This window comes from Nuphar pumila, chromosome 12, assembly GCF_984573655.1.
Source record: "Nuphar pumila chromosome 12, dmNupPumi1.hap1.1, whole genome shotgun sequence".
Classification (NCBI taxonomy): Eukaryota; Viridiplantae; Streptophyta; class Magnoliopsida; order Nymphaeales; family Nymphaeaceae; genus Nuphar; species Nuphar pumila.
This window is the reverse complement of record NC_143260.1, coordinates 103,206,312-103,231,505: the sequence shown is the minus strand read 5'-3', so window position 1 is coordinate 103,231,505 and position 25,194 is coordinate 103,206,312. Positions and strand designations below refer to the sequence as shown.

The following is a 25,194-nucleotide window of genomic DNA, read 5'->3' as shown; positions in this document are numbered from 1 at the left end:
ACTCTTGTATTAATAAGAGTATATATATATATGTATACATATATGTATTATTTTCTAACAGTCTCCCTCAAACTTATAGTGAAATCATCGAAAGTTTGTCAAGTAAAAAGTTGAATCTTGGTGAGCACAATGCTTTGGTAAAGAAATCCGCAAGTTGATATTATGATGTTACATAAGGAAGATCAATAGTCTTCTTTAAATATTCTTCACGAACAAAATGATAATCCATCTCTATATGATTAGTTCTTTCATGGAATGTATGATTTCGAGCAATGTATATAGAGCTCTTGTTATCACAGCATAATCTTGTAGGATTCTGAAGATGAATTCTCATATCTGAAAAAGATGAATTCTCATATTTGAAATAGTTGTTTGAGCCACACGATTTTCATGGTAGTAATTGCCATTGCTCTATATTCCGCTTCTATAGATAATAGTGACATCTTTTGTTGTTTCTTGCATCTCCATGAAATCAATGATTCACTTAGAAACACACAAAAACCAGTTGTTGAGCACCTATTATTTGGATCTCCTCCCCAATCAACATCAGAGTATGCAATAAGATCTAAGGAGGAAGAAGAAGATAGAAAAACTCCCTTAATTATTGTACTTCTGATATATTTAATGATTCTTATGATTGCACTCATATGAGCTAATGTTGGAGCATGTTGAAATTGGATGGCTATATGTACAATATGAGCTATGTCAGGTCTTGTAATAGTTAGATACATAATAGATCCCACGAGCTGTCTGAAGGGGGTTGGGTTGTCCAAGGGAACTCCATCATCGACTCGTATCTTCATTCTAAGAGTCTTTGGGGTGTCAACAACTTTATCATATGATAGTATTGGCCTCTCAATAATATCTGAAGCAAACTTTGTTTGTGACAATATGTATCCTCTGTTAGAGTAGGATACTTCTATACCAAGAAAGTATGTTAGGAATCCAAGATCTGTCATTTCAAAAGAATTTTTCAAAAACTGTTTTACTTTCTTGATTTCTTCTTTATCACTACCTGTTATCATCAACATACAAAAGTAAAATTATAATACCTGCAGAAGAATTCTTGATAAATAAAGCTGTATTAGTATAGCATGGTTTAAAACCATATCTTGTAATAACATTGTTAAAAGTATCAAACCAAGCTTTAGGTGCTTGTTTGAGACCATACAATGTATTTTTTAATTTAAGCACTTTACCTGAAGGGATTATCAATCTCGGTGGAACATCCATGTATACTTCCCCATTAAGATTTCCATTCAAAAAAGCGTTTTTAACATCCATTTGAAATATATTTCAATTTTTAATAGCTGAAATATCTACAAGCATCCGAACTGTGGTCATCCTGGCAACATGAGCAAAAGTTTCTTCGTAATCAACTCCTTATTCTTGAGAATATCCTTTGGCAACTAACCTGGCTTTATGTCTTTTCAAGGATCCATCACTTTTGTTTTTTACCTTAAAAACCCATTTACAACCTATGGTCTTCTTTTTGATGGGTAAATTTAGAATTTCTCAAGTATTAGCTCTTCCATATGCATAGCTTTTATCCACTCGGGTAAATGTTTTGCTTCATTGTAACATGAGGGTTCAAAGTAAGAATGAATATCTATAAGACAAGCCTTATGTTTAGGGGGGAATGAGTCATAAGACACAAATTTATTTGGGATCCTTGAGGTTCGTTCAGATCTACGGATAGTCGTTTGTTCTGCCGGTATTTCTAATGCCTCATGATTACTTTGATTTCTATCTTCATTGGTTGCATTTCAATTCCTTCTAGTGTATACTATTGGTTCAACTGTTGTTATATTGTCAATAGGAGGTTCTACACAAATATTTTCATCATTAGACAACAATTTAAAAAAGAATGAGTAATCAGAATTTACGTCTTGTGCCATGTTTCCTTCAAATCCACTTTCATTTTCAACAAAATTAACATTCCTTGAGACGAGAAGTTTATCATTTTTTATATCATAACATTTAAATCCTTTTTGTGTTTCAGAATAACCAATGAACGCACAGGGAATAGCCTTAGAGGCCAGTTTATCTCCTTTATCCTTTAAAACATAACATTTGCAACCAAAGATTCTCAGTCTTTAATAGTCAAGTTCATATTTAAATAATTTTTTAAAGAGAATTTCATTGGACAATGTTTTTGAAGGCATCCTATTTATAAGATATACTGATGTTAACGCAGCTTCGGCCCAAAGATTTTTTGGAACATTTTTAGCAACAAGGAGAGTCCTTGTAGTTTCCATATTGTGTCTGTGTTTTCTTTTTGAAATTTCGTTTTGTTGTGGAGTTCTAGGACATGATCTTTGATCTAGAATTTCTTCATTTTCTAAAAAATGTTTAAATTCATTTGACAAATATTCTCCTCCAGAGTCAGTTCGAAGGATTTTGAGTTTACTTTCAAATTGATTTTTAATCATGTTATGGAATGTTTTGAAGATTGCAAATACATTGAATTTAAATTTAAGAAAGTAAATCCAACAATATCTAGTGAAATCATCGATAAACACAACATAGTAGGACAATCCTTCTTTAGATGCTACGGGTGCAGGACCCTACACATCTGAATGAACTAATTCCAAAGGCATTGAAGAATAAAAAGTTTTTTGACCATAAGGCAAGGCTGTCATTTTACCAATTAAACATTCTTTACATTCAAAATTTTCTTTAGAAATATTCTTGGTAACAGGTACAAACTTTAATTTCTTTATATTTGGATGCCCAAGTCTATGATGCCAACTCCGTATATCTTTTGTTTGGGCAATGTTACAAAATGACTCATTTGAAATATAAAGGAAATCCATATAATAGAGATCTCCTTGTCTAGAACCTTCCCCAATCAATTTATCGGATCGACGATCTTGCACCCAACATTTTTTTGATGAGAAAATGACATCATATCCATGATCCGAGATTTGTGAAACTGAAAGTAGGTTAAGATGCAGTTTAGGTATAAATCTTATTTTTGGAATATAAAATTTGCTATGTTTTGACAAATCATTTTTTAAAGTTCCAATACCTTCTATTTCTACGGCAGTACCATCAGCGGTGGAAACAAATGATGTTTTTAAATTAGATTGACATTCAGATAATATAGAGACTTATGTGGAGTCATGAAAAGAAGCTCCTGAATCAAGGAGCCAAGAACACATACCAAGAGTGAAAGATGATGCAATGATCGCTCATGAGGTAGATCCTTTAAGCATTGGTTTCTATGTCTCCGTCAGTTGAGATAAGGATTTGGTGAGGTCCTTGAGATTCAAAGTTTCCTTATCTTGTTTTGATGGTGCAACGACAACACATTTTTTTTGAGGCCTATATTTGTATTTAGGACATTGAGGCCTAATGTGATCGGGCTCATTACAGTTATGGCAAATGATTTTTGATTCTCCTTTATTCCTGTTAAAGTAAGGCGGCTTATATGGCTTAATGTAATGTCCTGGTTTTTATGCGACAAGAGCGCAATCCTCTTTTTGACCATTGCTAGAGGTAGCAAGAACACAAACATTTTTACTCATGTTTAGCCTAGTTTCTTCTCCACTAAGTTTAGTGAGAATCTCATGAATAGGAGGAGATGATGAAGATGATAGCAAGGAGGTCCTTGTTTGTTCAAATTCGGATCTCAAATCATAGAGGAAGACGAAGAGTCTATCTTCTTCAACTTGAATTCTTTGCATTCTATACACTTACCTTCCCATTTGGGTTCAAATTGGGCAATTTGGGTCCAAATGGAAGATAATTCAATAAAGTAGTCTTTTACATTTTTATCTCCTTGTTTGATATTTTTAACCTTTTTTTGGAGATAATATTTGTGCGCCATATCTTTTTCGGTAAACATACCTTTAAGATATTCCTATGCTTCATTTGCTTTTTTGTAGCATAATAGATTTGAAACAATTTTTGTTTCAACTCCACTTAGCATCCATGAAAGAATTTTTGCGTTTCTCATTTCCCATTCATCCAATTTCTTATAGTATTCTTTCATGGATTTGTTTCTTTCTTCAAGACTAGTCTCAACCCCATTTTCACCTAATGAAATTTTGAGAGTGGGTTCAAGAATAGTACCTCTTACGAATCCCCACAAACCTTGGCCTTTGATGAACGTCTTCAAGTGTCCCACCCAAATGTTATAGTTGCTTCCTTCAAGTTTGAATGACAGAATAAAGTTGAAATTGCTTGTATTGTGTGGAAAAGATTCACCCATGGTGAATTAGAAGAGAAAAGGGAATCACCACCACAAAGTAGAGTAAGCATGCTTTACGAGGTAGCCCACCAATGTACCATTGATCATAAACCTTGCTCTGATGCCATGTAAAGAGCCTAACATGCAATCAAGTTTTCAACTAACTTGATACTTCAAACATTCACAAGCATATGCTAGCACAAAATAGCATTCAAGTATTCACACAAAAAATGTGAGAAAAGTGCTTCAAATGCACTATTTCATTAATGAACATAAGAGAGTAAAAACCCTTTATTTTATACATTTACAATGGGCTGAAGCCCTTATTTATAGAGGAAAACCAAAGAGAGGGAGTAGTTAGGCTGTAATTACAGCCGTTGGGTACAGTCCCAACGTCTGTTACTGTTTGGCAGACTGTGTTAACTGTACACACTCTTTGTCAGCTGCATCTGTCATTAACTGACAAACATAATAAGTAAAAAGAAACAGAAAAATAAAGTAAAAAGTAAAAAATAAAGAAAAGTAAAAAGATTACAAATATATACGTATGTACTTTAAATATGTATTTATATATATATATACTTATACATATACATACTCTTGTATTAAGAAGAGTATATATATATATATACATATTCAAGTATATACATATATGTATTATTTTTTAACAGGTGGGCGTCAATGAAATGATTTATAGCACATGAAAAAGTGTTGGTGCACGATCTTTGGCCGTTAGGCTAGCGCATCGTGGGTTTGCAAAACATTCTATGCTCGTGACAAAGACAATATCCATGGTGTTTGTGTATGGAAGATTATTGTGAGGTTGTTGAGGATGTTGTCTTTGCTAGTGATAAGGTTTGATGACTTGGTAGAATGTGATCTGTGATGGTTGTTTATGGAAGAATTAGCAGCCACTTTAAAATTGCGTAACCTTTGTTGTTCAGATTGTGTTAATTTTAATCCAAAGATTGAGATTTCTCGACTTTGTACCATCTAATTCCAACCTTTGATGTGTTAGGAGGTAATGTAGGAAGGTTAGTGATACCCTGAACCAGGGGTGATCCTATTGAAACTGGCTCTGCAGATTGATGGTTGGTGATATTCGGTATTAAGCTCCTTCTGTGTTGTGGACTGCTTTATTGCATATGGAAGATCAGCTGCCGGTTTCTGCTGGGTTGATGGTGGCCTTTATCATACTCATATGGTCATTGAATTTTGCCTTTTCTTTTTTTATCTATACCAAAATCTTTTAGAACCACTTATTCCAAATGTACAAAAAAATCTTTTAAGAATGGTGTAAACTTGCAAGCCCATTCTTGTGAGGTTGGTGTGATCCATGGCTTGTATATGCATTAAGTTTTGATTCTACTCGAACTGGCATTGAGCATCAGTGTTCTGGTGGGGCCTGCAGTGACAATCTTGAAACCATTATAAATTGATACAGAAGTTGGTTTACCTCTTTTAATGTTCTGTAATATTTGAAAATCCTTAGTTTGAACTGTGGCAGTTTCCTTCTGCAGCCAAGGCAGAAGGCTTTGATGCAGGGTTCTCAATCCCAGTCACCTAATCCTGGACAGCAATTGCAAGGGATGCATGCAATCGGTATGATGAGTTCTCTTGGTTTGAACTCTCCACTGAGATCAAATGGTTCACTTCCTTGTACTCAACAACGTATTGGACCTGGACAGATTCACCCTCAACAATTGCCCCAGCAACCAGCACTTACCTCACCTCAGGTATTGATTTAAATGGAATATCTACATATTTTGATGCCTGTGAATATTGTGAACATGTAAGACTGTCATGTCATGAATGACCGATGTTAGACAATTTACAGATGCCTTGCCTGAGATATAATGTGCTTTAATAGTTGATTGTTCTTTTGTGGCATCATTTCTTTCTTTCGCTATTCATAGCAATCCGAGTAGATAAACTCTGACTTTATCTTGTACAGACCATCACTTTGTTTCCAAACAGCCACAATTATTTTTCTTGGTTGTTTTAAGAAATTTTGTTCCACACCACTGCTTCTTGGTAATTATTGATAGCTCTTATTCTGCTTTGACTTGCTTGTTTTTGGTTGAATGGATCAGCTAAAATATGCTATTCCTTTCCCATGTCCTATCTAAGAGAAATTATTTGTTATTTCTTTTTGCAAACAATGTGTTAAATTATATGTACTATATATATCTATATATATATAGATCATGACACATATTCATATATATATTACATATATATATATATGTCTATGTGTCTATCTATATATTTATAAATATATATATATATATATTTTCTTTTGTAATACCCATTAGGGGTAAATCTGTCTTTTTACTTATTCACGCACATATGTTCTTTTTCTCCTTTTTACTTTTCCTTTTTCTTTCTTTTTTTTTTCTTATTAAATGGACCCAGCATATGGGACGTTGGAGCTTCCAACGCCAACGGTCATATTTATGATCGTTGGAAGGACTCCAACGTCCCATATGGAGCCCTTCCAACGGTGCCTCTTTGTTTATAAATAAAGGGGGGTTTCCCCTTGTAATGTAAGCTTCTTTGAAGCCATTCTTGAAGTGAAATACTTTTATTCCTTCTCACTTTGTGTGTTTTCCACTTTTGTGGTTCATTGTATTTTCGCCCATTAGTGGCTACTTTGTATGTGTGTATGCAGTTGCGTGGCTCATAGAGATATCACATCTCTTCCTTAGCACTTCATTTCACAATGAAGTTGCTCTTTGATGAATTTGTAAATGGAAAATGGGCACTTTGGGACTGTAGAGATCTCTGTAATGTGGTATTTTGCTGTCTCGATTCATTTTCATATTTATTCTGAGAAGTGATTTTTCTTCTAAATATGAACCAAAGTTACTCAATGGTCTGGTGCAGAGGCGACTTATCCAAAGCTGGTATGATCTGACATGAGGCAGTAATTACACATTATTGAATGAGATTCCAGCAGTTCTCAGTAGATCTTGAAATTTGAATCATGAGAGCAATGTATACACAAATTCGAGTGATAGATATATGCTGGGAATATATATATATATATATATATATATATACCCTCTTATAAGAAGGAAAAATCTCTTTGTTTTTACTTTATGTTGAAATCAAACCGTATTCCTTTTATGTATGTGTTAATGTACATGTATATATATGTATGTATGTATTGTCATACATATATATTTGTTTCATATTATATATATATACATATATATTCATATATATATATGTATATATATTATTTATAATAATGTAATAGATAAATATCCTCTACTGGTATTTTCATCATTTTACTCATGTAATAGGGACTCTTCATTAGGAAGAGTTTTCTCTTTTTTATTTATTTTTTCTTTTTTGTAATTTGCCCTTTTAATCAAGGGCTATATGAAAAAGACCATAGAGTCGTTGGAGGCTCTCCAACAATCATAAATATGATTGTTGGGAGCTCCCAACGACTGTTGGGAGATCCCATTTGGTCTCTCTCTCCCTTGTAATGTGTATATAAAAGGGCTTTGTTCCCCCTCAATTGTTAATGCTTCTCTTAAGTATTTATGCTCAATAAAGCTGAATATTTTTTATATTTTATGTTTTTCTATTTAGTTCCTTAATGTTTTATATGCACTTAGTGCTTGTGTTGTTGCTCTTGTTGGCTATTGTTTTGTCCTATAGTGGACTTGTGCCTATGCACTTTTGTAATCATATTCTTGTAAAGCCCTTAGTGGCATTGTTTTTGTATTTTTCGCTATTTCATTACATGGTATTAGAGCCAAGAAATTCTTCTTGTCATTTTGCCTCTTTTGGGTCTTGAGATTCTTTGGTTCGGGTTCGTGCTTCGTGAATGATTCATGATCGTTGTGTGGCTTGGATTCAAGGAAAATATAGACTCGTTTTGTATATTATATTTTTAAGTATTTCTTGTGTTATTTATTTCATTCATTATGCATGAGAAAACACTTAATTCCTTATCTTTAAAATATATATATATATATATATATGTTTGTTATTATTATTAAAACAAAAAAATCTCTTTAATTTAGTTTTTAATCATCGTTGGACTTGTTTTTTATTAAATATGTTATAAGACTTATTTGATTACTTTTGAGAAATTAGATATATGTATGTTTTGAAATCTTTTTGAATCTTAATTTTTCAAAACTTGCTTTATTTGATATATATGTATACAATTGTGTATGCTTGAGCATGTATTGTTGGCATTTAGATGCTTTATTTGAACAAGTCATGATTATAAATGTCAAATCATGTTCATATTGTTGAACTTGATTTTATTTTATTTTTTGATAAATTGTTATATATTTTAAAATAGTTCGAGATGTTTTAAAATAATGATGTTGTGTGTATTTCACAAGTATAATTTTATGAAATTTTGCTTGAACTTGTGTTTAATATTTTTCTTTACTCTTAATGTATTAAAAATACCATATGAAGTGTTAAAGATTATGATCTTAACTTATAACATAATTTTTATTGATATTTGATCCTTATGCACTTATGACTGCCTTACATAATAAATAAAATTGTTTGTTCGTGCATAAGGTATTGAGCATAATTTCTTATGGGAAGTCATTCACTTTAATAAATGTCTTTGATGAGTCTTTTGTGGGACAATAGTTATGATATTAGGTGTTTATATTGTTGATCCTTTTTTTGGTACTTATGATTATGTTATTGGTCTCGTGGCATTATTTTACACGCTTTGCATGTGATTTAAATATTTTGTTGCATACATAGTTTTTAATAAAATATTAAGCTGAGAATCATAAGAAAATTCTGTATTTTTATGAGTTATATGTGTTTCTCTCACGGTTCACTTTAGTACTTGTCCATTATTGATGAATGTGTTTGTCCACTTAGATATTTAGTGGACATGTGTAAAGACTTGATTCATTGCATACTTGTTATTTATAAAATATAATTTTTTATATTGTGCCCTTAGTGCCTTAAATCTATCACTTGCATATATGCTTAAATTTGTTTCTATGCATGTATTTTGCATAAGATATGTGGCTTTAAGTTATTTAGATTGTTGCATATACATGAGTTCTTTTGATTTCTTTGTGAGAATCCATGATTAGTTGTACTTATGTATGCACTTGGTTTTTATATGGTTCTTTGAAAATCTCTATATATGTTTTGGTTATCTTTAATGACATTGATTGTCTCATAGTAAACTTGTAATCTAGATTGAGCTATCCCTATATATAACTTGCTTATATTAACGATGCTTATGATTGCACTATATTGAGTCCAATTTTTCATTTACCGTTATTGAATTTGATTTGAAACTTTGTTTTTTCAAATTGGTTCTTATATTTGAACTCACTTGTTTGTAAAATGATTTCCGGGAGTATTTATTGCTTTCTTGTGGCATTTGTTGTGTCCGTCACAGAATTTTATATGATATATCATTTCTCTTGGCCTTGTTATTTTTTATTTAGAGATGTTGGGGTGAGTTGTGTGCTTCTCGTTTTTATGTTAGTTTAGATTATCAATTTATGGTTTGACTCTAAATGATAGTTGTTTGATCTCTGGATCCAAGTGTGTTGTATCACTCATTTGTTGTATGACCATTGTTATTATGGACGCTTGTAACTCTGTTTATGTGTGATGGCCATGTATTTTTGAAACCATGGTGTTTCGAAAGATGGTTAAAATTGATATTTTATTGATAACATTAGTGTGCTTTTCATTACAAGCTCTCTTACCTTTTGTGTTTTCTCCTATTATGATTCTTATCTAAGTGGCATTATATGTAGACAAGAAATATTTGTTCACACATTCGTGTGTGTTTTTAGCCCATTGTTAGCATTGCGACTATACTCTTGATATAATCACTGAAACACTTGATTTTTTAGTATTATTATATGTTGATGAGAGATGTTTTTTCACACCTTATGTGATTTTAGCCCATCGTTGACATTATACTCTTGATTTAGTCGATGATACATTTGATTTTTGAGTGTCATTATATGTAGACAAGAGATGTTTATTCATACCTTCGTGTATAATTTTAACCCATCGTTGACATTATGATCTTGTTCAGTCGCTGATACATTTATTTTTAAGTGTCATTATATGTAGACAAAAGATGTTTATACGTACTGTGTGTCTTTGGCCCTTTAGTGGCATGGTGATTATGCTCTTGTTCTAGTCATTGATACACTTGATTTTGGGGTTTGGAGGCCTAGTGAGGTGATTGCTTGTGTTGGTCAAACTGTTGTTGAAATTTGCAAAATATCACTTCTTGATATTTGTGAGAATTTAAATCTCTTCATATTTTTCGTAAATTAGCATTAATTTGCAAATATCATTCTCATTGTTATGTGTTTTTTTTAAAAATCTTTCTTTGAAATTTCTAATCTTTTACTACTTTTTTTTTCCTTGTATCGAATATGTTTATGGATAAAAATTTCAAAGCATTTTTTGCATACTTCTGATGTTTAATAAAATCTTATTCTTTATATTGTGAGCATTCTTGCGTGTGCCCCTTTGTGGGTGTTGAGGGTATGTTCCTTATGAAAACACTTGTGTGTTGTCCACTTAATTGATGGACATTTTTGTTCGTAATTGAAGGATATTTGATTTTGTATATTAAAATCATGCATTTTATTGATAAAAATAGCTATTTTTATTATCGTCTTATGTGCATAAGATATGCTTTAATTGCATATTGGATATATATGTGTGTTTCACATTGATTATCTTATTTATATTATTGTATGCATGAAGTTAATTAACTCTTTTTTTAGACCTCTTTTATTTATTTATTATATGCATGATTGAAATGCTTAGGGTATTATTTGTGCATAATTGTTTATCTCTTCTTGCTGAATCATATGTCCTTTAATGATCAATTTTTCTTATGGTCAATGTTATGTTTTCTTGAAAAATAAGTTGATTTTATGATTATGGTTTGATTTCATGAAAATTCATCATTTGAGGAATACTCCTCTTGTCTTTCCTAATGATTATCTAATGTTTCTAAAAATTATTACTATTTTGTTTGAAAATTTTATTCTTATTTTAAAATATATTGGTTTTAAAATTTTATAACTATTGGGCTAGGATATTTTTCTTGTGTAGTTGGAATCTTTTGGCTTGTTCTCTCTAGAGGCTCTTAAAGATTCAATGGATTGATAAAGGACATCCTCGATGCATCATGTCGTGAAGATGGAGATAGCCGATGCATGCATATGAGGATGATCACCAATAAAGGCATTTGAAGATTTAGATCTTTTCCATTGATTCTTTGTTGTAATTTCAAAGTTTCGGTAAGCTTGAGGAGGAGTGTTAAGATGAACATGTATATATATTGTCATATTTCATATATATATATATGTATGTATTGTCATACATATATATTTGTTATATATATTATTTATAATAATGTAATAGATAAATATCCTCTAGGGGTATTTTCATCATTTTACTCATGTAATAGGAACCATTAAGAACAAATTTTTTATTTTTTATTTATTTTTTCTTTTTTGTAATTTGCCTTTTAAAGCAAGGGTTATATGGTCTTTTGACCATAGAGTTGTTGGAGGCTCTCCAACGGTAGTAAATATGACCTTTGAGAGTTCCCAACAACTTTATTGGGAACTCTCATTTGGTCTCTCTCCTTTCTAATGTGTATATAAAGGGGCTTTGTTCCTCCTCAATTTGTTAATGCTTTTCGTAAGCATTTATGCTCAATAAAGATGAATATTTTTTACATTATGTTTTTCTATTTAGTCCCGCACTTAGTGCTTGTGTTGTTGCCCCTTGTTGGCTATTGTTTTGTCCTGTAGTGGACTTGTGCGTATGGACTTTTGTGATCATAATCTTGTAAAGCCCTTAGTGGCATTGTTTTTGTATTTTCCGCTATTTCATTACAATATGTTGACATTTGTTGTTTTTCTTCTATTGGTTCTGTATATGCTGTTCATATAGAATGTCCACCACTTAGATTATTCATATGTGCCACTATTCCACATTCGACAAATATTTCTTGAACTATTTGTATATAGTTTCATTTTAACATTTCGTTTTTTGTTGCTTGTAGAAACTACAAGCTCAAGGCATACCAAGGGCCCGATCACTGGCATCTCTGAATGCACAGTTACCTGGATTGCCTCAAAATGGGCAATCTGCAATGATGCCAAACTCTTTGTCACAACAACAGTGGTTGAAACAGATCCAGCCAACAATGTCTACTCCAGGGTCCTCTTCATATCACCTTAATCAACAGCAAAGACAGGCTTTGTTACAGCAACAACTTTCATCAACATCTCAGTCAAATCGGAAGCAGCCTTTGACCCTGAACCAGCAGCAAGTATCTCAATTAGTACAACAATCACATCAGGCCACCCAACAACAGACACTTCATCATAAGCAACAATCTGTGCAACAACAGCAGCTTGTGCAACAGCAGCTGTCACCTAGAGCATCTGGATTGACCATTCAAAAGTCAGCGAATTTCACTGGATCACAGCCAGGTACTCCAGCATCAGGTGTAGTAACAGGCGGGAGTGCAAGCCAAGGAGGAGAGACAAACATGCAGTTGCTAGGGAAGAGAAAGATCCAGGATCTGGTGTCACAGGTCTTCATTAACTTTATGCTACACTATTTTCTGGTTGTTTTTGGGAAACTTTTAAAATGCACCTAAAGTTTTGGCAATAATAAAAAGTACACGGAAGTTTCAGATATTGTTCAAAACACACCTGAATTTATTCATAGTTAATTGAAAAAAGGCCACACGTTACTTCCATCAATGTTGCTGTTAAATGTGTGCTAAAATTACCATTTCCCCTCAAAATGTGTCTTCAAAAAAGCACCTAACTTTTTTTAGAAATTTTAAAAAACACACCTAGTTTTAGAAAATTTTAAAAGCACAACTAAAATTTTTCATGATTACTTAAGCATGTTTAAGTTACCGTTTTAACCTCAGAAGTGCTTTAAAAAAACCAGCTAACTCTTTGGCATTTATAAAACAGCTGACTTACATTTTCAAATTTTAGATTGTCTCCTAAATTCTTCATATAGGATTGACACCTAAACATATCTAAATCTGAGTTGATGATTTGGTCAAGTTGGTCAAGGTCAAAATCAGGTAAATAAATATATTCAAAACTAGGTCTTATCCATATTATCAATATCTAAATGAACTTATCCAAAATTTAAGTGTGTTTTTAACAATATCCAAAACTTAAGTGTGTTTTAGGTGTGTTTTTGAATTTATTTTAAAAGGTTAGGTGCTTTTTTAAAAACACGTGTTTAAGGGCAAAATGTGTGTAAAGGTAAATCAATAATTTTATCCTATTAACTCAACTTGGATTAATGATCGCCCAAGTTAAATGGACGAAAATGTATTTTTGATTAACGGAGCATAAACTTAGGTGTGTTTTAACAATATCCAAAACTTATGTGTGTGTTTGAAATATTCTTTCCCTCCTTTTCCGAATTTGTTCACAATCTTGTTTCTTCTCCTTTTACTGATATATTAGTAGTGGATAGGGTTTCCCATTTCAAAGCATATTATGCAAGCAGCTTCATGTTTAAAAATTTTAAGTTAACTATTGTTCTCTATTTATACCATAGTTGTTGGTCTTTGCACGAGGTTTGGTGATCTCTATCAACCAACATCCATTTTTTTTTAAATACATATAGGATGGTGACAGATAGTAGGGTCATCCATCAATCACTTTTAAGTGTTTACTGCATATTGGGTAGAAAGAAAGAAGATAAGCACCATGGCTGTCTATCTAGTCTTTGAAATTCCATTTGAAGAGTTTAAAGTGGTTAGGAAACACTAGAAAATGTGTAAATCTTACCATCTGGCTGTTATGTACGTTTAATTTGATCCTTTCTCAGGCAATCATCAGTTCTCATACTCTTTATTTCATTAGATATATATGATAGATATAGAGAATGCATAAGAGGGAGAGAGGAAGGATGAATTGTTGGCATTCAGTTAAATATGGTGGCTTGTCATCACATTATCTTAAAACTAGGGGTGGGTAATGGGCCGGCTCGGCCCGGCCCATTCGGATAACCCAGGCCCACAGCCTGCCCATTAGGCCCGTGGGCGTAATCGGGCTGATTATATATATATATATATATATATATATATATATATATATATATATATATATATATATATATATATATATATACTAACGGGCTCGAGCCTGGCCAAAAGCTCGGTTTGGGCCTAATTTATAGGCCGGCCCGTTGCCCACCTCTAAAAACAATATATATAAAAAAAAACTTGTTGAATGCATGAGGGCATGAGGGAGGGATCTTGCTTGTTATCAGAAGGTTGTAGCATGATCAAAGCATAATAAAGAAACATATGACCAGTGCCTATGTTCTAGTGAATTTGGTCTTAATCCTACATTATGAGCACACGTTTGGAACTCCTTTGAGTGCTCAACGTTTGCCATCCATATCATTATGCTTATCCCATATCAAAATGTTGGAGCAAGTTGATGAGCTCTAAGATTGCGAGTCTTGTAATGAAATAAGAGTATGCACAAACAGATGCCACTAAGGGCTACACAATTGTGTGCTCAAATACAAGAAGCCTCTTATGGGAAAAACAATCACCAAAGATGGCAAGAACACAAGCCATTCAAGGGTTACGACACATAAAAAAATAAATAACTTTATTATCTAAGAATGCTTAAGAGAAGCATAAAATATGTGGGTTAGCTCCCCCCCCCCCCCCCCCCCATATATATATACAAGATACTAAGGGAGGGAGGGAGTTCAACTAGCCATTGGGCTAGTCCAACAACTAGCTGAGCTAGTCGGACTAGCCCAACGACTATAACAAGAAGTACAAAAGTGCCCCTAAGGGCACTACCTATTACAAAAATACTAAAAATAAAAAACAAAGTAAAATATAACAAAAGAAGAAAATACATAAATACCTTATATATATATATATATATTAGGTATATGAATCCCATAATTCACTTCTGAATACAATATCTACAATTTCTCTAGGCTTTGTTTTTGTTCTTGGGGATATGCATTTCACTCATCTGATTAAAACATTTTTTTAGTGCAACTTTATTCTTTACTAAACTTTGCACTGTCAAAAAATTCGTAGCAAATCTAGTATCTACGAATCAACTCAGCACCACTAGTGTAATTTCTCATTAGGCTCCAAACCCATGCATGATTATAAATAAATTTAGTAATTTCTTAGTAGCATTCAACTGTCTGATGTATCTTATCCATGTTGCCAACATTTTTAAGCATGAGGTCTATGCAATGGGCCGCACACGGGGTCCAAAAGAATTAACTAAATATTTTTGCCAATTCTTTACCTGTACAATGTTTTGAGGCTGAACCTTTTCCACAACCTGGTAAAAAACCCTTAACAATACATCTGTTGTCTTGGGCATATCAGACAAATTAATTGATTTAAAAAACATGGTTCCTTTGGGGCAATAGACAAAAAAAATTATCAAGGTCCTCAACTTTTTATATGTCCACCCATCTGCCATGATGCTACACCCAATCTCTCTCGATGACTGTCTCATTTCATCACAATAAGCCTTTACTTCATTCACATTAGCATCTAAAATCTTTCCTCTTAAAGAATGATATGAAGGCATCTTGTATCCAGACCCGATACTGTTATGACATTTGCCATGACCTGAAAATGAAATAAATTTGCCGCATTGAAAGAAATGCAGGCATTATAGAACTATCTTCCAACCATGACATCCGCCTGCTCGACTAAATGTTGAGTAGTCATAGCAGTATGAGTGTCGGGCTGCGCATCACAGGCAGTCCTAGGAGGGAACAAACTTCTAATAGAACCTCTAGCTCTACGTCTTGGTTCTCCTCTCGAAGAATTCCCTCCTTCTCTTCTTCTTTCTCCTCTTTTTTTTTTGTGCCCGCGACACTACTACTAGCACCAACCACACTTTGTCCCTTCGTTGCATAACTTCTTACTTCTGATCCTATGCTATGGGCTCTAGGATTAGAAGTAGGGAGCTCATATTTGTAATACACATCCTTTCAAGGCTCCGCATACCTCTTTTTGGCCTCATTTATCTATTTTATGCCTTTTCCCTCTCAGATCACTAAGTAATTGATGACATTGCCATTTTACAACATCCAACAATTTCCTTGACATGCATACGACATCATTATGATGTGTCTCGGCTAAATGATGCTTCAACCAAGTGATACCACCTGAAAAATTATTTTGGCAATAGTTGCATTTGATTCTTAATCGGTTTTCACTTGTTACTTGAGTGTACCATTGCCATGCCGGATCTTTCGATGCCATCTTCCTCAAATAAGACTCAATAACAAGCAAAGAATAGAGGTTTTTTACCTTAACCCACTTCCTTGATTGGAAAAATGAGTGGAAATGCACTGTTGAGAAAATCACAAAAGCCCTCTCCCTTGCACACGAATCGACCCCCAAATCGATATCACGGAACCTAAGGTTAATGGATTCCCTTCCAAGAGCCTCTACACATGTGTAGAAGTCAACCCTTAAGAGGGCTTTTAAACCAAAAATGAAAAGACTTGTTTTTGGTTCTTTTTAAGTGTGCCATACTTGTATTGTACGATACAGGGTGTATTTAATGATAAGGGGTGTATCGTATGATACACACTCGTATCGCGATATGAGTATGTATCATATCATTAGACCAAAAGGTAACAATATGTATCATGCCATATCATATGATACGAACAATCTTGGACGTAACCACCTTTTGAGACAACAAAAGCTGAACCTCAAACATCTGAGTGCAATTCAAGTGGTTTAGTGGAGAAAAAAAATCTTTTTTTTCAAAAAGTAAAACTTTCATTTTATCAAGAATGCAACTGATACAATAAAATCTTTCATTACAAATTTTTTTTTCAAATAAGGTACATTGGATAATTTGTATGTGCTAGGATGTTATAGCCTTTGATGCCAATTTTTTTCCATATTTTGTATATTATAACAAAAAGTGTCTTTTGGAATAATCAACCGATCCATGTAGTAGAGATCCCCACCCCTATGACCTTCTCCAATCTACTTCTCGGACAAGAGATTCTGCATTAAACATCAGTTCGATGTGAAAGAGATACTACAATCATGATCGACAATTTGTGAAACAGAAAGTAAGCTCAAGTTAAGTTTTGAAACAAATCTAATTTTACAAATAGCGAAGTTTGATTTTTTTTTTGAAATTCCTAATTCCTTTTATGTCAAGAGAAGAACTATCGATGGTAAAAACAAGTGTTATTAAAAATGCGTCTCGCCTCAAGGCGAGGGGCTTTATGCCTTGAGGCGTATGGGTAAAGCGTAAAAGTTTCGAGGCGTGCGCCTCATACGCCTTGAGGCGCACACCTCGATGTGCACGCCTCGAGGGGAGGCACATATGCCTCGTTAATTTTGGTCAAATGAGGGTAAAAACCCTCATTTGACCAAAAACTAGGGCTTAAACATAAAGGGGTCGGGGGCCCTTTATGTTTAAGCCCCTCGTTTTTTTTTTCTCACCCCACTCTCTCTTTGTTTTTTTTCTCACAGCATTCTCTCTCTCTCTCGTGGTGGAGCTCCGAAACAAGTACGCTTTCTCTCTCTCTCTCTCTCATTTCTAGTTTTTTCTCTTTCTCTCTCGTTCTCTTCTTCTTATCTCTTCTCCTTCTCAACGCATTTACACGTCTTCCTCAAGGTAGCTTGTGCATGTAAGTCTCGTGCTACCTTTATCACTCATTTCCAAATGCTCATCTAGCTCTGAGTTGCTGTTATATCCTACTAGAGTCCTTACCAAAAAAAAAATCTTTTCGTCCAGTCAAATGTCACCAGAAATCTTGTGCGCCATCTAACTTGCTTGCTGAGGGTAAAAGCAGCCATAGTATAGGCCAAACACTACAAACATTTGTAGGCAGAGACAGAATGCACAAAGAATATATTTCCAGCAAAACCGGAAGTCTAAAAATAATTTAACTAATCCATGTAGCTTGTGGATAACTTGCTGATGGCAGAAGCATAATGCACAATATATAGAAGAATTGGCTATGTCAAATCTTAAGACTTTGTTGACAGTCCGCGGTTGCACTTCCTATAATTTCTCCAGTCTCATGATATAATTGCAGAGACATGATGAGTGCCAATAAGCCCGTCACAGATAGGTTGATGCTGCACCTTCTTGTTGGAAATATCTTCAACTCATCCCAGCAAGATCCTAACGCTATACTTTTCCATGGAAGGTTTATATAAGCACAAAAAGGTTTCTTGATGCTGGGGAATTCTTGGATTGACATTCACATTATTCCCAAGTGTTGTCAAAAAGTCTTTCCCCTATTAAGCCCAGCCTTATTAAAACCAGGTTTGGGGGCAAAGCTGGAGTGTGCAGTGTTTGGGTGAACCAGGTTTGTCAGTCAAGACCCCCTGAACACCTACCCTCCCCTTTCTACCATCATCATCAACTTCCATGTTTCAGCAGTTCCAGCAGTCAGTAGCCTTTTTTTTACAGGAACATTCAGCCATTTTACGGTTGGCGAGTGGCTAAAATGGCCAACTTCTTTTTGTTGTGTGTGTGATGAATGTCCAGCTAAAACCTGTTGTAGAAAAAGTTTGAATCCATTAGCCTTGTTCCATTTAACTCTTTTGGCTTGGCTTAGTTCACATTTTTTGGTTAAAGAAGATCTTGTGCACTTATTGGTTTCTCACTAAGTCACAGGGATTCGGCTAGCAGGGTGCCGCACCCGCGTCGACGTGACTCGATGCGGGTGCGGGTGCGGCACCGAGTGTGGTCAACCCGACCCTGGGTGCGTTGACCGCACCCAGAGTCATTTCGGTCTATTTTTTTGAAAATCGAAGGGGGTGGGGGTAGGGATCCAAGAAAAGAAAGAAAGAAAGAAAGAAAGAAAAAAAAGTCCTTACTTTTAAGAGCATCAAACTCAGTTCCGATCTCGGTCAGGAAAGCAACTCTTTCATCATCAACACCAAAATCTTCCTCCAGATTGAGGACAACATCCTCTTCCTCTTGTTGGTAGAACCCCTCTTCGAGCCAGTAGTCGCGGAAGCAAGCGGAGGACTGGATGAGGTTGTTAAAATGTATCTCTCTTTATGTAAATATTTACATATATATATAAAGAGAGATACATATACATATATATATCACGTATATATGTATATGTATCTATCTTTATATATATATATGTAAATATGTATGTTTCTTTTCTTTTCTTGTAAAACCCGCAAGGGTATTTTAGTCATTCACCTTTTGCGCATATTCATAATTATGAATATGCTGTAATTCTTTTTGCTTTTTCACTTTTATTCTTTTTCTTTTTTCTTTTTCATTTTTTGTCTTTTTTTTGTGTTGACTCAAAGTCAACTTGGAGGGCTCAACACTAGCTGTTGAGCCTCTCCAACGATTAGAATTCTAACCGTTGGAGGGGCTCCAACAGCTAGTGGAGCCCCTCCAAGGCTTCCTTTCTCATTATAAATAGGGGAGTTCCCCCTTTGTAATACTCACTTCTTGGAGCTTTTGTTCTCCAAGCTTCTCAATAAAATTCTTTATATTTTGTATGCCTTTGTGCATTTGAGTTTCTTTATTGTACCTTTGTGTACATTTGTTCTAAGTGTTCTTGTGCATTTGTGCACATTGGTGGTGTTGTGCTTATCGCACACTTTATCTCTTTTTGAGATATTTTCACATGGTATCAAAGCTAGGCTTAAAGGAAAAGAAGATCGTGCTCTTTTTTCTCTTCATTGGAATACCTCGTAAAGCGTGCCATTAAGTTGTGGTGGTTGAAGTGAAGACTCGGCTCTTCATTCTATATTTTGGAAGCTTCCTACATCAAGAAGGGACTCATTTCGCATTGTGGTACGCATTTATTTCTCTTTGTATCCTCTCTAATGGGCAAAAAGGATTCTCACTTCTCTCTTTGCTTCAAATTGAATGGAACGAATTATCATGTATGGGCCGGGAATATGGAGGCCCATATAAAAGGAAAGGGTCTTTGGGGATATGTTCAAGGAACTATTCCCGAACCCGTACCAAAAATTACTACCCTTGACAAAGGGGAGATCAAGGTTCTTGAGGGAGAAGAAAGAGAAAAGGCTTTTGAAGATTACAATAAGAAGCATGAAGAATGGGAAATGAAAAACTACAAAATACTCTCATGGTTCTTCTCTTCGGTTGAGACCAAAATTAATGCCAATATTCTAAAGTTCAAAAAGGCATGTCAAGTATGGGAATATCTTGAAAGAATGTATACTTCAAGAGATTTGTCCCATAAATACTATCTTCAAAAGAAGGCCTTAACCCTTCAACAAGGAGAAATGTCCGTTAGAGAGTATTTCACCGAGTTATCCACTATTTGGGATGAGCTTGCTCTCCAAGAACCTAAATGGAGTGGTGAGGCTATTGAATTGAGAGCCAAACAATTAGAAGATCATTTCTTCAATTTTTTAAATGGGCTTAGACCCGAGTTTGAACAAACTAGATCCTCTCTCTTGTCTTCTTTCTCTTCCCCTCCGTTGGAAGATGTGCTTACCAAATTAAGTGGAGAAGAAACTAGATTGGGAATGAATAAAACCAATCTAAGTGTGTTGGCCGTCCCCTCTAAAGATGAGGATGAGGGTGCTTATGCCGTCTCAAGACCGGGGAATAATGTTAAAATCTATAACCCCCCTCATTTTAACAAAAATCAAGGAGGAAGAGAAAATGGTGGGCATTATGGAAGGAGAGATTATAGTAAGATCATATGCCATTTTTGCAAAGAACCGGGTCACATTAAACCGGTATGCCCTAAATAGAAGAAGATGGTGGCTATGTCTACTACTTTCCAATCAACCAAGGAGGAAGGTCCTTCTACTTCCAATCATGCTACTTTGACTCTCAATCAAATCATGGAAGCTCTTCAACCACTCCTCAAGGGATCCGTTTCCGGAGCCGCCATGACCACCTTCTCTCCTCCCGGTAAGACTCTTTGGCTCTTAGACTAGGGTGCATCCTTTCATATGACTCCAAATGTTTTTTCACTTTCTAAATACTCAAAAAATTTGTCACCCTCTTTTGTCTCCACCGCGGATGGGGCTTCTCTTGAAATAAAAGGAATTGGTGATTTTGAAAGACAAGGTTTTTTTATTCCAAAAGTTAGATTTATACCAAAACTAAATTTAAATTTGCTTTCCGTCTCTCAACTATCGGATCATGGGTGTGATATCAAATTCTCATCAAATAAATGTTGGATACAGGATCGCCGGTCCGGGAAGTTGATTGGGGAAGGCTCTAGGAATGGAGATCTTTATCTCATGGAGTTTGTTCAAATTCCAAAAACCTCTTTTTGTAATGTTGCCCAACATAAGGATATAAATGTTTGGCATAAACGCCTTGGGCATCCAAATATTGTCAAGCTTTCGTATTTACATTTTGCTAAAACCTTATGTAAAGACAATTTCAATTGTAATGATTGCATTCTTGGTAAAATGAGAAGCTTACCTTTTGGACAAAGAACTATGTTTTCAACCAAACCTTTCGAAATTGTGCATTCGGATGTATGGGGACCGGCACCCGTTGTGTCTAAGGGAGGTTTTTCATATTATGTTATTTATGTGGATGATTTTTCAAGGTATAGTTGGATATACTTCCTCAAACATAAACATGAGGTTTTTTCTACTTTCAAGATCTTTCACATGTTAATACAAAATCAATTCAATAGTAAGTTACAAATTTTTAGAACCGATTCCGGGGGAGAATATCTCTCAAATGATTTCAAAAGTTATATTGAAAATAATGGGATTGTTCATCAAAGGTCTTGTCCCAAAACTCCCCAACAAAATGGGTTGGCCGAACGTAAACATAGACACATAATTGAAACTACAAGAACTTTACTAATTTCTCAAAAAATTCCAAAAAGATTTTGGGCCGAAGCGGCTCTTGCATCGGTTTATCTCATCAACCGACTTCCATCCAAAAACTTGAATCAAATATCTCCATATGAAATCTTGTATAAAAAAGAACCCGACTACAATAGGTTAAGAATTTTTGGTTGTAAATGTTTTGTTCTCACCGATAAGAATGATAAATTATCTCCCAAAGCTATTCCTTGTGCTTTTTTGGGATATTCGGAAACTCAAAAAGGGTTTAGATGTTATGATATTAAAAATGATAAACTATATGTTTCAAGAAATGTAACCTTTTTAGAAAACATAAGTGGTTTTGAAGAACACAAAAATCATGAAGATAATGCCGATTATTCTTTTTTGTTTGAACTATTATCTAGAAATGAAGATTTTTTTAGCGATGATGAATTAAAAGAGAATGAGGATATAAGTGAAACATTCCTCAAACCATTCATGATGAAGAAGAAATGATAAATGAACCCATTACCTATACTCATAGAGATAAAGGCACTTTTAGAAGTGCAATAGAGAAATATAGTGATCTTAGTGAATCTTCCAACAATTCTCGAAGAACTGAAAGATCTAGGAAAAATCCTTCTAGATTTATATCCTATGAGTCTTTTTCTTCAAAACATAGGGCATGCCTTAGTGCCATTCACTCATATCAAGAACCTAGAAATTTTAAAGAAGCTAAGGAAATGATTGAATGGAGGGATGCCATGGACAACGAACTTAGAGCCCTCAACAAAGCCAAAACGTGGGTTTTTCAATGTCTTCCAGAAGGAAAGAAAACAATAGGATGTAGATGGGTTTTTAAAGTCAAAACCAAGAGTGATGGCACTCTCGAAAGATATAAAGCCCGTCTTGTCGCAAAAGGATATAGTCAAGAATACAACATCGATTACGAAGAAACCTTTGCTCCTGTTGCACGAATGGTTACTGTAAGGTGTTTGATCACCATTACATCTATTAAAAAATGGAATATTTACCAAATGGATGTTAAAAATGCATTTCTAAATGGGGATCTTAATGAAGAAGTCTACATGGATGCTCCTTCTGGTATGAACGTACCAAAGGGGAAAGTCCTTCGTTTGTAAAAAGCGCTTTATGGTTTAAAACAAGCCCCTAAGGCTTGGTATGATAGATTTAATGATGTAATGGTTCAAAATGGTTTTTCCTCATGCTACACTGACACTGCTCTGTTTGTCAAAAAGTCTGATGCAAGAATTGTGATTTTACTGTTGTATGTTGATGATATGTTGATAACAGGTAGTGACATAAAGGGCATCAGAAACATTAAAACCACTTTAAAAGAAAGGTTTGAAATGTCAGACCTGGGTATCTGACTTACTTTCTTGGTATCGAGGTAGCCTACTCTCATAGAGACTATTTTTTGTCTCAAACTAAACTTGCCTGTGAGATTCTTGACTGATCAGGTATTACTGATGATAAAATCTGTGAGACCCCTGAAGTTGTGGGATAAAAAATGAAGATCGATGATGGGAAACCTTTGGAGGATCCTACCCCCTACCGGCAACTTGTGGGATCTCTAATGTATCTTAGCATCACAAGGCCGGACATCTCTCATGCCGTGCATACTGCAAGCCAATTTCAGCATGCTCCTACATCCGTTCATATGAGTGCCGTTCTCCGAGTTGTCAGATACTTAAAGGGAACTTTAAACAAGGGAGTTTTCCTTTCCTCTTCTTCTGAGTTGAATTTAATTGCATATACTGACTCTGATTGGGGAGGTGACCCAAATAACCGTCACTCCACTACAGGCTTTTGCATTTTCTTAGGTGAATCCCTGATCTCATGGAGATGTAAGAAACAACAGAAGGTGTCTCTATCATCCACCGAAGCAGAATATCGAGCCATGGCGTCTACAACTATGGAGATTGTCTGGATTCATCAGTTGTTGCAAGACATGGGGATTCCAATTCAAGAACCCACAAAGTTGTGTTGTGATAATAAGAGTGCAATCTATATTGCTAAGAATCACACGTTTCATGAGCGGACAAAGCATATTGAGATGGACTGCCATTATGTCCATGAGGCATATCTACAAAAAGTCATCGACCTTCCTTATGTAACGTCAGAATATCAGTTGGCAGATTTCTTCACCAAGGCGCTTTGCTCTCCAAGATTCAACTTTCTCCTTAGCAAACTTTCGGTCATTGTGCCCTAAGTTTGAGGGAGGGTGTTAAAATGTATCTCTCTTTATGTAAATATTTACATATATATATATAAAGAGAGATACATATACATATATATATCACGTATATATGTATATATATCTATCTTTATATATATATATATGTAAATATGTATGTTTCTTTTTGTTTCTTTTCTTTTCTTGTAAAACCCACAAGGGTATTTTAGTCATTCACCTTTTGCGCATATTCATAATTATGAATATGCTGTAATTCTTTTTGCTTTTTCACTTTTATTCTTTTTCATTTTTTGTCTTTTTTTTGTGTTGACTCAAAGTCAACTTGGAGGGCTCAACACTAGCTGTTGAGCCTCTCCAACGGTTAGAGTTGAGCCTCTCCAACGGTTAGAATTCTAACCGTTGGAGGGGCTCCAACAGCTAGTGGAGCCCCTCCAAGGCTTCCTTTCTCATTATAAATAGGGGAGTTCCCCCTTTGTAATACTCACTTCTTGGAGCTTTTGTTCTCCAAGCTTCTCAATAAAATTCTTTATATTTTGTATGCCTTTGTGCATTTGAGTTTCTTTATTGTACCTTTGTGTACATTTGTTCTAAGTGTTCTTGTGCATTTGTGCACATTGGTGTTGTTGTGCTTATCGCACACTTTATCTCTTTTTGAGATATTTTCACAGAGGTCCCACCACTCCTTGGAGAAGTCCTCCATCGCTCTGTACGCCCACGGCACGAACAACGGCGCGTTCGGGTTCAGCAAAGACGTCGCCAGCCTCGATATCACCTCCTTCACCACTCTCAAACCCAACCCAACAGAGATGCACCCGTTGCATGCTTTAGACAACATATATTTATAGATCAAAACTGAGTGGCCTTTTTTTATTATGGGAAATGAACCTTTTATATTGAGGAAATTACGTTTCTGGGCTCCAGTTCACCTTCACCCACAATCCTTTC

The 25,194-nt window shown here is 34.8% G+C and overlaps 1 protein-coding gene across 4 annotated transcripts in view; it reads left to right on the top strand.

The window, feature by feature from the left end:
• LOC149821397 (transcription initiation factor TFIID subunit 12b-like) overlaps positions 1 to 25,194 on the top strand; it is a 63,778-nt gene that overhangs the window by 10,175 nt on the left and 28,409 nt on the right. For all 4 annotated transcript variants that reach the window (XR_016426501.1, XR_016426499.1, XR_016426498.1 and 1 more), the window contains exons 2-3: positions 5,716 to 5,931; positions 12,261 to 12,797. Coding sequence is in view for 1 of the 4 variants with exons in the window: in XM_089982734.1 (XP_089838860.1) it covers positions 5,716 to 5,931; positions 12,261 to 12,797 (753 nt within the window). In the remaining 3 variants the exon portion in view is untranslated. The remainder of the gene's footprint in view (positions 1 to 5,715; positions 5,932 to 12,260; positions 12,798 to 25,194) is intronic.